The 13,923-nt window shown below is 38.3% G+C and overlaps 1 protein-coding gene across 1 annotated transcript in view; it reads right to left on the bottom strand.

The window, feature by feature from the left end:
• Positions 1-3,558: 3,558 nt before the first annotated feature.
• The window catches only part of TMEM144 (transmembrane protein 144), a 34,201-nt gene continuing 23,836 nt past the window's right edge, over positions 3,559-13,923 (bottom strand). The window contains exons 10-11 of the mRNA XM_007466137.1: positions 9,369-9,422; positions 3,559-3,863 (exon numbers count right to left, since the gene is read on the bottom strand). Coding sequence (XP_007466199.1) covers positions 3,780-3,863; positions 9,369-9,422 — 138 coding nt within the window. The 3' untranslated portion in view covers positions 3,559-3,779. The remainder of the gene's footprint in view (positions 3,864-9,368; positions 9,423-13,923) is intronic.

The following is a 13,923-nucleotide window of genomic DNA, read 5'->3' as shown; positions in this document are numbered from 1 at the left end:
TTTTGCTTTAGTTGTTATTTTGAACACACACATATGCTTTCTTCCACTAGGGAGAATGATTGAGAATGCATTATAATTGTTTTAGATCAGTAGAAATTGTTTGAAAATGGCTAGAAGATGAAAGAAATGAGATATGAAGGGTACATTGTATATGATCCCATTTATATGAAATTTTAGAATAGGCAAAAGTAATCTAGAATGACAGAAAACAGATCACCGGTTAGCTACAAAGAGGCAGAAGGGAACTTTTTGGGTTGCTGGAAATGTTCTGTATCTAGGGTGTAGTGGTGGTTACATGAGTGTATATTTGCTGAAGCTCATAGCACTGTTCACTTAAAATGGGAGAATTTTATTGGATGCAAATTATACCTCTTAAAGTTGATTAAAATAGACTACAAGGTATTTGTGAGTTTTTTTCTTTTTGTGGTTGTTTAATGAGGCCAAATTTCTGCAACAACTGTATTAGGTAGCTCACAGAATCTCCCACAGGACCATGGAATTGGGCTTGGAGGCTCCATGGTCAGAAAAACCCTTAGATCCTACCACAGGGAGGCTAGGAAAGCGAGTTTCTGGCTTCCACCTTTAGGAGGTGGGACTCCCACACTGGAAAATTTCCCAGCTTTGTCTTGATCTTTGTGTTTTTAGTTCGTGTGTTTGTGTGTGTGCATTCTTGCTTTGATATTTTAAACAGTACTTAGTTTGAATTACTTTAACATTGAGACATATGCTTCTGAGATTTTCTGCCGTTGATTCTTTAACACATATTAAAGAACACATAGATGAATTCATTGCCATAAAAATTAGAGTATTACAGGTAATGCTCAAGGTCATCTTGACCTAGTGTCACCATTTTATTCTCACTATTATGAGTTCGGTACATATGTTTTTCTAATATGTTGCATACATATGAATTCACAGAAAATGTACATATTTCTTTGATTTTTAAAAATGTATTTAAATGGTATCATACCATGCACACATCGCTACAACTCACCTTTTTTACTCAGTGTGTTTTTCAGAAGCTCTCTCAATATTGGTACGTGCAAGGCTAGTAGGTAGCAACTCTATAAGTACAAATAAATCAGTATAACAGGACTAAAAGGAGGTTTGGTAGCTCAGGGGAGTGTCTGTACTATTAATTCTTTAAAACTCATTAGGGATTTTTGGTAATCAGGCATTTTTCTTCTGATAGTAGAAAATTACCATAATCTGGAGGCCAACTTCATTGGGGGCTATGCCCTCCTAAGGTACTGCCCTCTGAACACAGAGACAGAAAGCCAAGCCAAAATGAATGCCTACACAAGAATCTGACCATACTAGACAAGGAAAAAGGAAACCCCCAAACTTTAAGAACCGTGGGCATTAACTTCCTAAGGTAAACGAAGGGAGTGGAGACTTGGAAATTACCCATTTAGACTAACCTCTACATAAAAAGTTGTTTGTTTGGTAAGCATTTTGAAAAAGCTTGTTCTCTCCCACACTACTGTACTAACATTATAGGCACTATCTGGTAGCAGAAACTGCAGAGCGGTAATAAGATTTTTTTTTTCATTTTTCCTCTGCAATTGCTTTCCTTCACATTTAAAATTTTGCAAAAAACTGGCAACCTCAGCTAAAGAATAATTCAATGCCATTAATATAAAAATTTTAAATATATTTAAACAAGAAAAATAGCTTTGTATCATATCAGTTGATTCAAAGATATCAACATTTTAGGTTAAAATTAAAATGAATTTTTGGAAGATGTTACAATCAAGTATTTATTTGTATTCACACTTCAACAATTAAACAGGGACTCCAGGATCATTTTTAAACTGAGCTCATGGAGAGGCATAAGGAATTGTTTGAGTGTGGATGGTGGTGAGAAGAGTAGCTCTTACAAAGTTTTCTCCAATCTACAGACACAGGCTTTCTTTCTCAAACAAGACATATTATAATGGCTAAGAATTAGAGGGACTTCCCTCGTGGCACAGTGGTTAGGAATCCGCCTGCCAGTGCAGGGGACACGGGTTCGAGCCCTGGCCCGGGAAGATCCCACGTGCTGCGGAGCAACTAAGCCCGTGCGCCACAACTACTGGGCCCGCGCTCTAGAGCCTGCGAGCCACAGCTACTGAGCCCGCGTGCCCAGAGCCCGTGCTCCGCAACAAGAGAAGCCACCGCAATAAGAAGCCTGTGCACCACAATGAACAGTAGCCCCCGCTTGCCGCAACTAGAGAAAAGCCCGCGCAGCAACGAAGACCCAGTGCGGCCAAAAGTGAATTAAAAAAAAAAGAATTGTATATTTGCCAAGCGCCAGACACTCATAAAAATACAGATTTTCACTAATTTGAACGTCCCAGTAACCATGTGAGATGGATGTTACCATTATCTCCAGTTTACAGATGGGGAATCTGATACAGGTGGTGCAAGACCTTTATCCAAAGTCACACAATTAAGATGAAGCAGAGGCGGGATTTGAACCCATACAGATTAGCTAGGGAGTCACACACTTTCTGCCTGTCCTAGCAGCAAAGTAAAGTGCTTCTAGGAGAGGGAGTGGGTGAAATTGACACAGCACTCTTCCAGGTTTTTGTGTGTGTGTGTGTGTGGTGCGCGGGCCTCTCACTGTTGTGGTCTCTCCCGTTGCGGAGCACAGGCTCCGGACGCGCGGGCTCAGCGGCCATGGCTCACGGGCCCAGCCGCTCCGTGGCATGTGGGATCTTCCCGGACCGGGGCACGAACCCGTGTCCCCTGCATCGGCAGGCGGACTCTCAACCACTGCGCCACCAGGGAAGCCCTCTTCCAGGTTTTTTAATTCAACTATTTTGAGAGTTTGGGAACCATGGTGATAAACATTGTACTAGCAGTTCCATTTCAGTTTTCTTAAAGAACACTATCATTCTCTGTGATTTTCTTTTACCTAGTGGAACCCGCCAGTTAAAACAGGAAGAAAACCACTGGTTACAAGAGGGATTTTAGAAAAGTATATTTCAGAAAAAAAAATTAAATTGTACATCTAAAGGAGTGTGTTGGTCCCTTAAAATTCTCACTCCGATAAGCTAGAATCTCACTTCACCAATTCTAGAATCTCCCCCCAATTTGGAGTAGTACATACATATATGCATGTGTATTCATGGGTGTACTTGTTTATGTACGTATATGTGTTACACACATTCTCAACGGTGCAAGTTTTTGTTCTCTGAGGATGGATTTTCTCTGGAGATAATCAAAAGGCACTTTGAGCTAAGTCAGGTGGGTGATGGAGAACTGGACAACATTAATTCGAGGTTAAAATAAGTCCGGGCTAAAAATAATGAAATGGCCCTTTTCACATTCTGTTACCAACTCTGACATTTACTTTTTCTCGCAAAGGCCCCAGATATCTTTGGATTCTAATTCCACTATAAGTCTTCTTCCCACTCCTCCCCAAACATTTTTATGCCTCTCTTCACTAATGAGGTTCATATGTTGGAAATGTGGACATGTACCAAGTTCTTTGTATACGAAATCCACACTGTTTTCTAGATTATGCACCAGTAAATACATATTGTCGTTAAAGCAGCATCCTTAGATGTAATGCTTCATAAATAGTTCATTAGAAGAATTTCTCATTTTTATGCTCGACTGAAAGTGTTTTCCTTCATTCTCACATTTGCGGGGGGAAAAAAATCATATACCCTAATCCGGGATGGATGGAGATCCATTTGCTGTATGAACATGAACGTTGTTCTCAGCACAGTCTCTGTGTCCAGGAGAGACGTGTTCTCAAGCACTGCTGCCATCTGCTGGCCTTGTGGTTGTTAGATTTTAGAAAAAGCTGTGCATAAGGCTCCAGCCAAGATGATGCAAAATGCAAGTGTCATCAGCAGGTAGTTTTGTCGACCCTAAGTAATAAAAATGAATAACTGTCATTAAGAAAACCTGAACCAAATATCCAAAAAGCACAGACTCTCAACATTGCTGTGGACCTTACTAACCATCTGGTCTACCTCCTGTAGGTTTTTTGCTACCCCTCTGCCTGATCTTCCTGACTCTGTGGAAACCCTGCAGATCCTCCATCATTTAACCATTCAGTAAACACATGTGCGCTCCCACTATGCAGCCACACTTGCTGGGGTTAAAATGGTGAACAAAAACGTGCCCCTATTCAGTTACTCACATAATATGGGAGACAGGAATGAATAAAATCATTACAGAAAGGCATGTTAAAAGACAGAGAGAGGCTAATAAGCAAACGCCCAAGGCTGTTTGTGTGTTACCAAGGAATCTTAAGGTGGGAGGTTTGAGGTTGAGTTGAGCTTCTAAGTATCAATGAACTGAACAGGGAAGCAGGGCAGCAGGTAGAGATCCTGGGTGGAAGGAATGTGTGTGCAGAGCTCTGCTGCAAGAGAAACATGGTACTCGCCAGGGATTAAGAGAAGGTCCGAGAGCATTAAAAGAAGGTCCAAGAGGCTACATCAGTGAGTTAGGTGGAGCTTGATGAGGTTGGAAGCTATGGGCCTGAGCACACAGGCGTCTTAGAGGCCATGCTCTACTTTTGGTTTTATTTTTCCAAGCAGTGGGAAAACATCGGAGGAATGGGCAGAGCTGGGTGTGGCGAAAAGATGGGATTTGCATTTTGTAAAGCAGAATGGAGGAACAGAATGGAGGGGGCCAGAAGGGATGCAAGGGGACCAACGAGAAGGTGATTGCAGTCCTCCTGGGCAGAAACGATGCAGTGAAGATGGAGAGACAGAGACCAGTCTAAAGGGCAAGGGGAAAATAGAGATGGAGTTTACTCGCCCAGCTGTGTTGTCTTAAAGATGGAGGCACGGAGGACCACTTCCCACAGCAGCCAGTCCCTCTGTACCTTAACAAAGAAATACCGTCCTGTGCGCAGTAGAAATATTGTATTTCTCATAAGTTCCATCTCTAGGGGTACAGATAGATCAATTCTAATCTCTCTTCCACAAGATAAACCCTCAAACATTGAAAAATAAATGTCTTTTATCCCTGAAGCATCTTTTTCCCTGGTCAATATTTCAGCTCCTTTGACTATCTTTCAAATGGAACAGTTTCAAGCTCCCGCACGGTCCTGGATGTTCCCTTCTGAATGATTGCCAGGCTGTCTATATAGCTCTTTAAATATAGACCCAATACTCTGAGGCAAGTAATATAGGGTCTCAATTACACTGAGATCTCCTGGTAGTCAAATCATATGATACTATTACCAGCTTTATTTTTTTAGATTAATGACAATTAATATATAGTCAAAAATGTATATCCCCTTTTTCTTCATCTTAATAAACAGTTGGGTTAAAGTGGGTGATTTTGCGTCTGTTTGATGACCACAGTTGTCTTTGCAAGTTGGGTTGGGCTGGTTGAATTACCTGATTCACTGTCAGCACCAACCCTACCAGAAGTCACTCTAATTCAAGTTCTACAAGTGAAAGCACAAATCCTTGCCAGGCACAGGGCAGCCTATTTACACACACACACACACACACACCACACACTCTCTCTCTCTCTCTCTCTCTCTCTCTCTCTCCTGCATGAAGGCGTTAAGGGTCCCTGACATCTTTTTCTTAGTCTTAAAGATTGCAGCCTTTGCCTAGATGCCAGTACTGGTGCAGAGTGGGTGCTCAATAAATATTTGTTCAAAGAATCAATACACTCGGGCAATTTCCAAATGTGCTTTGTGAATTAGCCAATTGATGCAATCACTGAAATAAGAAAAAACAATATATGGGGCCTCACTTATCAGCACTTTACCACCTAATTATGTGAACACTTCATAAGCTCTCTATTTTATTGCCTATGTAGACAGAAGAACAATGTTCTTAGGGGGGTAAAATTTTTTCCCTTTTAAGGTTAAGAATCTGTCCAAACTGCCTAGTGTCCTAGATAAAAAGAGTGATTATATTTAGGCAAAATAGTTTTCCTTTGTCAAAGGTGAATGTTGACTCTTAGAAAGATCAAGCTAACATTCCTTCCCAAAGCAAAAAAAGTGTTTAACTTGGATTTTTGAGACAGCTACTAAAATGACAAATCATCTCATTCTTTATCTGGGCATTGCTACGGACCTGTAAATTGCTGTGGTAACAATCCCCTGCATTGGGATTACTGTGGACACACTGACTAAAATGTGTTGCTAAAAATATAATGTCTGTCTAGTTTAAAATAGCTAAATATAAGATTCTAAAACAAACTTCCCAAGAAGAACAGATATCAGATATAAAAGAATGTCTCAAGGGCAAAGTGGACAAACCAGAGCACTGATGTCATTAAAATGAAATAAAATCATTAAACTCTTTCACACAAAAAGTGCTTGGATCTCCGATTAAGTCCTTATTGCTCCAGGTTGTAGACTTTTAAATATGTGTCTTTGAGGACTGCTTCAAGACATAGCTGATAGGACCTATGAGTCATAAAGATAAACGTTTTGGTTTTGTTTTCCTCTATGGTTTTATCTTCTTTTTAAGAAAAATAATTTTAAAATTGAGATAGGATTTTGGTATCACTGTCTAGTTGATAACTCTTTGTTAAACTCGTTGGCATGGGAAGTATTTAAAACTTTCCTTTAAAGTTGCTGTCAAGAGGCAACTCAGTATCTGCCTTGAACAAGTATCGCTGGACACACCTTAAGTTCTGTTTGTAGACAGATTTGTAAGGCTTTTTAAACTAGAGTTAAAAGGTCAGCAAAACTCACTGTGCTTTCAGCTTTGCCCTCTCTCTATTTTTACTTACGTACTTGGCCAAACTTTTGCACTCACTCTCAAATCTGCAGATCAAACACACTGGGATTTTATCTGAATTACACTGAATGTAATTGGAGGTGCTGCCTAAACCATAGTGAGCTGTTCCATCAGGGATATATGAGTCTCCTATTTGTTCTGATAGTCTTTTATGTTTTGTAGTAAACCTCTGCAGTAAAGGAAAAGATTTTATAAATCCAGCATATTTCTTGTTAATTATTTTCTTTTATTTTTATAATTTTTGTAGGTATTAATAGCATTTATTTTCCTTTTTAATTGGTCCTTGGAGGCATATTGGAAAGCTATTGATTTAATATTTATCCTATATTTCAGTGCCTTAGTAAATGATCTTATTGGGTCTCAAGATTTTCAGCTGATACTCTTAAATTTTTAAAGAAGAGAATGTTATACGCAAATGACAATTTTCTCTCCAATATCTAGTCCTCTTATTTCTTAATTTTATCTTATCACACTGGCTAGGATCTCCAGAAAATACTGGATAATAGCAATGATGGAAAATCTATGATTTCCAACTTACAGAGAACTCTTATTTTTTTCAGTTCTATTGAGATAGAATTGACAGAGAACACGTTTCACCTTAGTTACATATTTGCTATTGTTTTTTGATAGACACCTTGTATCAACTAAAGCTTCCTCCTATTTGTAAGAGGTTTCTACTATTGTAAGAGGTTGTTTTCTTAATTAAAAACTGTTTTTTAATTTTAGTAAGTGCCTTTTGAATATATATTGTCACAGAGTTTCTTTCTGTTTATCTAATAGTATAATAAATTACGTTAATTAACTTGCATATTATGAACCATCCTCGCATTCCTGAATTAAACCCTACTTGGTCATGTTTTATCATTTTTAAAATTTCCTCCTCTATTTGGCCTGAGCTGTTTTTTTTAAGAGGTGTCTTAAAAAAACATTTCTTTGAATGTGCTCAGTGTCTTTTTAGAGGACTCTGAAGAATTAACACGAGGTCCAATGGTTAGGGATTCTCTCTCTCAAGGGAGTTCTTGTATCTAGGGAAGATTTTAAATTCAGTATCATTATTACTGTGGTAGTGAATAAAATAATTTTTAAATGCTTCATAATAAATCTATTCTTAGTTTGTGCTTCTTTATATCTATAGTTGTAAATAAGCTATGGTTACTTACTTGTTCTTTTCTAAGGCTTCAGAGTGTTATGCTGGATAGCACCCAATTCTATAGAAATCATTATCCTTCACGAGGCAGATGAAATATTTGCAAAGAGATTTACAGCGTGCCTTAGGCATAGAATTACTTTCTGTGGAAAGCAACCCTAACTAAAATAAGTAAGAAACATGTGCACAAAAGTAACTTATGGGTCTATAAATGTTTTAAATTGTCTTGTAAATTTAAAAACACGAAAATTAAGATCGTGATCCAAATACCTTCTAAACAAATTTATTACTTTTTCAATCTGAAAATCTTACTTGTATTAACATCTTATGGCTTTCTAAGTCAAAACATTTCATTTGGAATGAATGAAATGATGTTTTAAATGTAAAGCTGAATAATCATTTTAAGAATTATCCAGTGACATGTTCACTTTATGGCTCCCAGAGATTAGCAACATCAGATCTTCTTAGAAGTAGGAATTATTTGCTGCTTATTAAGACAAAAAGTATTATATCTATGATGCCTTGACAGTGTCTCTAGTTTATATATTTTTTTAGTAAAAACTATTACAAAATACTATTCACATAGATTGCTCAACTGAAGACTTTTTCCACAAATAAAGGTAAAGGGGAAAAATCCTAAAACAATTTTTAATGAGAATACACACACACATCCTAGAACTATTTGATAAATGCAATTTTAAGTCCACACCATTGGGGGCTTCCCTGTTGGTGCAGTGGTTAGGAATCCACCTGCCAACGCAGGGGACATGTGTTCAAGCCCTGGTCCGGGAAGATCCCACATTCCACGGAGCAACTAAGCCCGTGCGCCACAACTACTGAGCCCCCGTTCCACAACTACTGAAGCCTGTGCACCTAGACCCTGTGCTCCACAGCAAGAGAAGCCACCACAATGAGAAGCCCACACACCACAACAAAGAGTAGCCCCTGCTTGCCACAACTAGAGAAAGCCTGCGCACAGCAGCAAAGACCCAGCACAGCCAAATAAATTAAAATAAAAAAAAAAAAAGCACCATTTACACTCAAGAGGGAAGAGGTAGCTGTCACCTGTTACCACACTGTTTTCCTGTAAAGTTGGTGGTTGGATATGGAAGACCTTGGGAGGCATGAGAGCCAACAGAAAATCTATTCCCAAATTCCATTTGCCTCAGGGATATTTTAATCTTTGGGATAAAAAATATTTCATCTTGTTTATCTACCATATTTTACACTAGATAAAAGTTCCCCTCTATCATATTTTATTGGATTATTTAACCAAGATCTCTTACAGGAAAATAAAGTCAACTAAAGCATTTTTCCCTGAAGTTGGGGTGGAGAAAAACATGTTCATAATAATTGTCACATCGTTAATATTTTCTTTCCTAGTTAGAGATGATAGCACTTTGAACATCTGACCTGTCAAATTCATTCATGTTGCATGCAATTTTCAGAAAATAACACATAGTACTAAATACCCTTCTCAACTGGACCTACACCTTTCACGTACATACCTGTATTTCCTTAAACATGAAGACACCCCACATTGCAGCTATAAGTCCTGGACCCTTAAATAAAAATAAGAACTGTATTTAAATTGGTTATTTTTCTGTGACGGTACTCTACACAGATACAGTAAGATGGAGAGCTGACCTGACACTTTCCTCAAATAAACTTCTGTTGTAAAAATATAACAATATTGTCAGGAAAAACTATTCATACTCTCAATCTGAGCTCACCGTTGAGTTAAACTAAGTGGCGTTAGGTGAAAAAATGAAGGCTTTTTTCCTTGTTTTTCTCTATGGTTTTCATTTCTATTATTTTGATGATGCTATAATATTTTATGCCATACAATGTGTTTCTTTAATGTGATTTATAATAAAATATTTTAATAAGCAACTAGTTTATTTTTCCTAGTGAAGTACTTCCTTAGGATTCTAGAAATGGGCTTAAGAGGAAAACGTGTATGAATAAACTTATAACTTCCTTTGGAATTAGATAATATCATAACTAAAGACATTTTAGTATGTGCTTTTGGACCTGAAAAATAATGTGCATATGGGAGCAGCATGTACTTTAAGGTTCTCTTTAGCTGATATTACTGCACAGTAATCAGCTGTGTCTCACATTACTCTCTAGTGAATGCTACAGATAGTATTATGGGAAGATGGGGAAAACCGTGTAAGGAAAAATAAACAACAGGTTAGTGAGCAGGAGACAGACAGGAATGAGATAATACAGCACGAAAGAGAAGAAATGAGATGGAAAAAGGATGATTCTGCAATCTGAAAACTTTAAGCTATTAAAGTTTATTAATTTTTTTCACTGAGAAAGGAAAACATTGGAATTTAGATTAATCGCAGTCTTTGTGTATGTGTACTATAGCAGCATTTTGACGATTCTGCACACACTCTGGAAGAGTTTCAAATAAACACACTCTGGAAGAGTGCACACACTCTGGAAGAGTTTCAAATAAACAATCCCAGGCTGTTTTCCCCTCCACCACTCCAACTGTCTACATGACTGGTTCAGCAAAGCTGGACTCCACTCCTGGCAGGTGAGCAAAGCAATAGGATCACACTATTCTCTGTTTATTGGGATCTGGAAAAGTCAAGATCAAAAGAGCCAGAGAAATAGGTCAAAGGAACTGTCTTCTACCAATGACGTATGGTCCTAAGCCTCAAAATCCAAACCGGACAAGAAGCACCTGGGCCCTTTAGCAGATTCATAGTGACCTGGGGCAGAATGGGAGGAAATGATAGAATAGGGTGTAAATATTAATGCTATCATGCCAATCGCTCAAGAATTTTATCCTCTTTAATCCCTTCAGAGTATGTGGGAGAAGACAATACCAAGAGGTACCACTGACCTCTGAAGCTTCCTGGCTGATGACTTTCTAAATATGAGTTTAGACGTGGCCTCAGAGTTATTGGAAGGAGCACTGTGGTTACTGGAAGCCGTGCTTTGCTAGATGTAGCCCAAACAGAAGTCTAAGTGTGCGCAGACCCTGTTTTGGCAAAGGACAGTCAACGAAGGGCATCTTAAATAAGAGTCACAGCTGTTCTGGCACTGGGATTGCGTATTTTTCTATTGTAAATGAGTACAAATTATGCATTTATAAATCAGCCTTGGAAAAGAAGGTGAGCTTGAGCCATCTGGAGAGGCTCCACCTTCCTGAGAAGCTGATTAGGCCGTTCAATTCCTTGAGGAAGACCGGGACCACAGGTACCCAGCCCTTTGTCCTGCTACGTGGGCTGTTCTCCTTTCTTTCTCATTTCCTTTTCTTTTTTTCTTTTTAATTGAATATTTGCCAATAAACAATGTAGATGCTGCTTTCAAGGAACTCTCGGTCTAGTCACCAATGGGTCCTAAGAATAGAAATACATGTCCTAGGGAAAAAGGGTATGCCGCTGGGATTTGAAAAATGTACTCTTGATGAAACAAGACTGACCATATTCATAATTGTTAAAGCTGGGTGATGGGTGGCTTTGAAATTTTCCAGCAAAAAAAGTTAAAATTGAAACCAATCTAGCTCTACCATGAAAATAAAATAAAGAAGGTAAGATCCCGAAGGGCAGGGCCGAATCTTTTCTGCAAACAGATAAGGCTGTCTTTGAACTAATGACAGTGAAACCAAGCAAGAGGCCAGTAGCAATAAAGACCTAGGCCCTCACCTCCCAGAAGTACCTGTCCCTCCTGGAAACAATCCTCAGGGACCAGAGGAAGCCACACTTGGTGGGTAAGACACCTGCTTTCATCACAGTGTTTGAGAATCATCCTTCTGATGGGCGAGTCTCCAAATGCCACAGTGACCACTTCCACCGGCCCTTTGCCTACACCCCACCTGCCTCAGCCATTTATTTCCACTGAATTGGGCTTTAATGTCTTGTCCTAAGTCTTTACCATAACTTAATACAAGAAACAGTAGGATGAAAACCATATCTCTATCTACTATAAAATTTTTGTGAAGAATATTATTTATTATTGTTCCATGTCCCCTGTTTAAGGCCCCATAGGATAAATTCTATTAAGAATTTAGTGTTTAAAAAACAAAAGCAAAAAAATATTAGTGTTAGAAAATAATCGGTCTTTTCTGAGGAAATAATGTTACCAGTTAAAAAGAATTAGTTATCACATTGTCTCACTCCCTTTTGCAAGCAAAAGTAAAACAGTGTTTAATCACATAACTATTTACTCTCTGTGTTATTTGCTTACTTTCTCACTTTTATCATAGTTTTCATTTTCTATTTGTGTTTGTATTTCTGTTTGTCTTGTGTGGCTTAATTCTATCTGTGTATTTTACATAAAAAGTTGCTTAAATTTGATGTGATTAATGACTGCATCTATTTTAATGCGTCATTCCTCCTTATGTAGTGGGATATGACTGTCAAATAACATTTGCCTCCCTAGTCGAGGTGCATATCATACTGTAAACTTTGCTCTACAAATTTACTTTTAAACATTTTACTGGTAAGTGATATATCCCATTGCCCATTACATTTTCCTGTTATATGATCACTTCTGGCATTAAATATCTTTGAAATAATGAGAAACAGACCCTTTCTGTGAAAAAATTTGGGTCTTTTGCCATTCCAATGATGAGGACTTAAACTTAAAAATATTCCTTATAAGGCTTCCCTGGTGGCACAGTGGTTGAGAGTCCGCCTGCCGATGCAGGGTACACGGGTTCGTGACCCGGTCCGGGAGGATCCCACATGCCGCGGAGCGGCTGGGCCCGTAAGCCATGGCCGCTGGGCCTGCACGTCGGAGCCTGTTCTCTGCAGCGGGAGGGGCCACGACCGGGAGAGGCCCCCACACCCCAAAAAAAAAAAAAAAAAAATATATATATATATATATATATATATATATTCCTTATAACTTGCTCAATTTTGATAACATTTTCCCTTAATAGAAATTAAGAATGTCAAAATGTGAGCCCTTTAAATTAAAAAAAACCTAACCTATTAAAATAGTTCACTTTAGTGTACCACTAAATTCAAATAAAAAATAAAGCCAACAGTTTTATGAACACAGAACTGTCAAAATATTCTGTTTGAAACCCAGAATTTAAATTAAAATTTAAGGATGTTTCAAACTTTTATGCAATTGTATTTTAGACCAGACAATGTGTTTAAAAATATCAGTTTTGTAGGCTTGCACAGGTGTGATGCTAAAATGTTTTAGGCAAATTTTGTTTATGATGATGATTTAGGAAGCAGGGAGGCAGGTAAACAACAATCTAAGATACTAGAGTAGAAATGAGAGCTCAACGTTAAAGCAATTAGTGTGTGTGTGTGTGTGTATGTGTGTGTGTGTGTGTGTGTGTGTGTCTTGGTCCTAGTACCATAAGGAACCTGAAACATTCTAAATTGGATTCTATACTAAAGGCAAAATGTAGCCCTGCATACAAGAAACTCTCTCCTGAGAAGCCCTGAGATGTCCACGCAGCCATGTTCTTTCAGACGACTCTGTCAGCTATTGCCTCAATTTTCTCATCTTCAAAATGGGGAAAAGCCTGACAATACCTGTCCTGCCTATGTCAAAAGAAACATTTTTGTTTTTCTCTTACCTATGCGCTATGATTGGCACCTAAAAACATCAGATGAAGCAAACTGCATTACGAATGCATGATAAATGGCACCATCCAGAGACAATACTTTGCTTCAGCACTTTCTGAAAGCCTTCCTTAAAATATTGACAAGCCCTATGAACAGGGGCCAAAATACTTTCTGTCTCACAAGGCTGTCATAGATTCAAGTGTGATAATACACACAAAAGCATTTTTTACATCTATAAACTGTTATATAGAGATGAATATCGTTATCAATAGCAAATTACAATGTATCCCAAACGAAATTAGGTAAAACGACCAAACAAAAACTGCAAGGTTATCAAAGATTAACAAACCTGCTAAAATGAGGTTAGCAATATTCCCTTAGAGATCAAGGACATGAGATTAGAGGGTATCAGTTTATCTACATGAATCTGTTATACTAATTATACTCCTGAAAAATTAAACTCCATGACAGGCTTCAGTGATTCACTAAGAATGCTTGAGAAATTAGATTT

The sequence above is a fragment of the Lipotes vexillifer genome, unplaced genomic scaffold (genome assembly GCF_000442215.2).
Source record: "Lipotes vexillifer unplaced genomic scaffold, Lipotes_vexillifer_v1.1 scaffold1118, whole genome shotgun sequence".
NCBI classification, from domain to species: Eukaryota; Metazoa; Chordata; class Mammalia; order Artiodactyla; family Lipotidae; genus Lipotes; species Lipotes vexillifer.
This window is presented reverse-complemented; position numbering and strand designations above follow the sequence as displayed.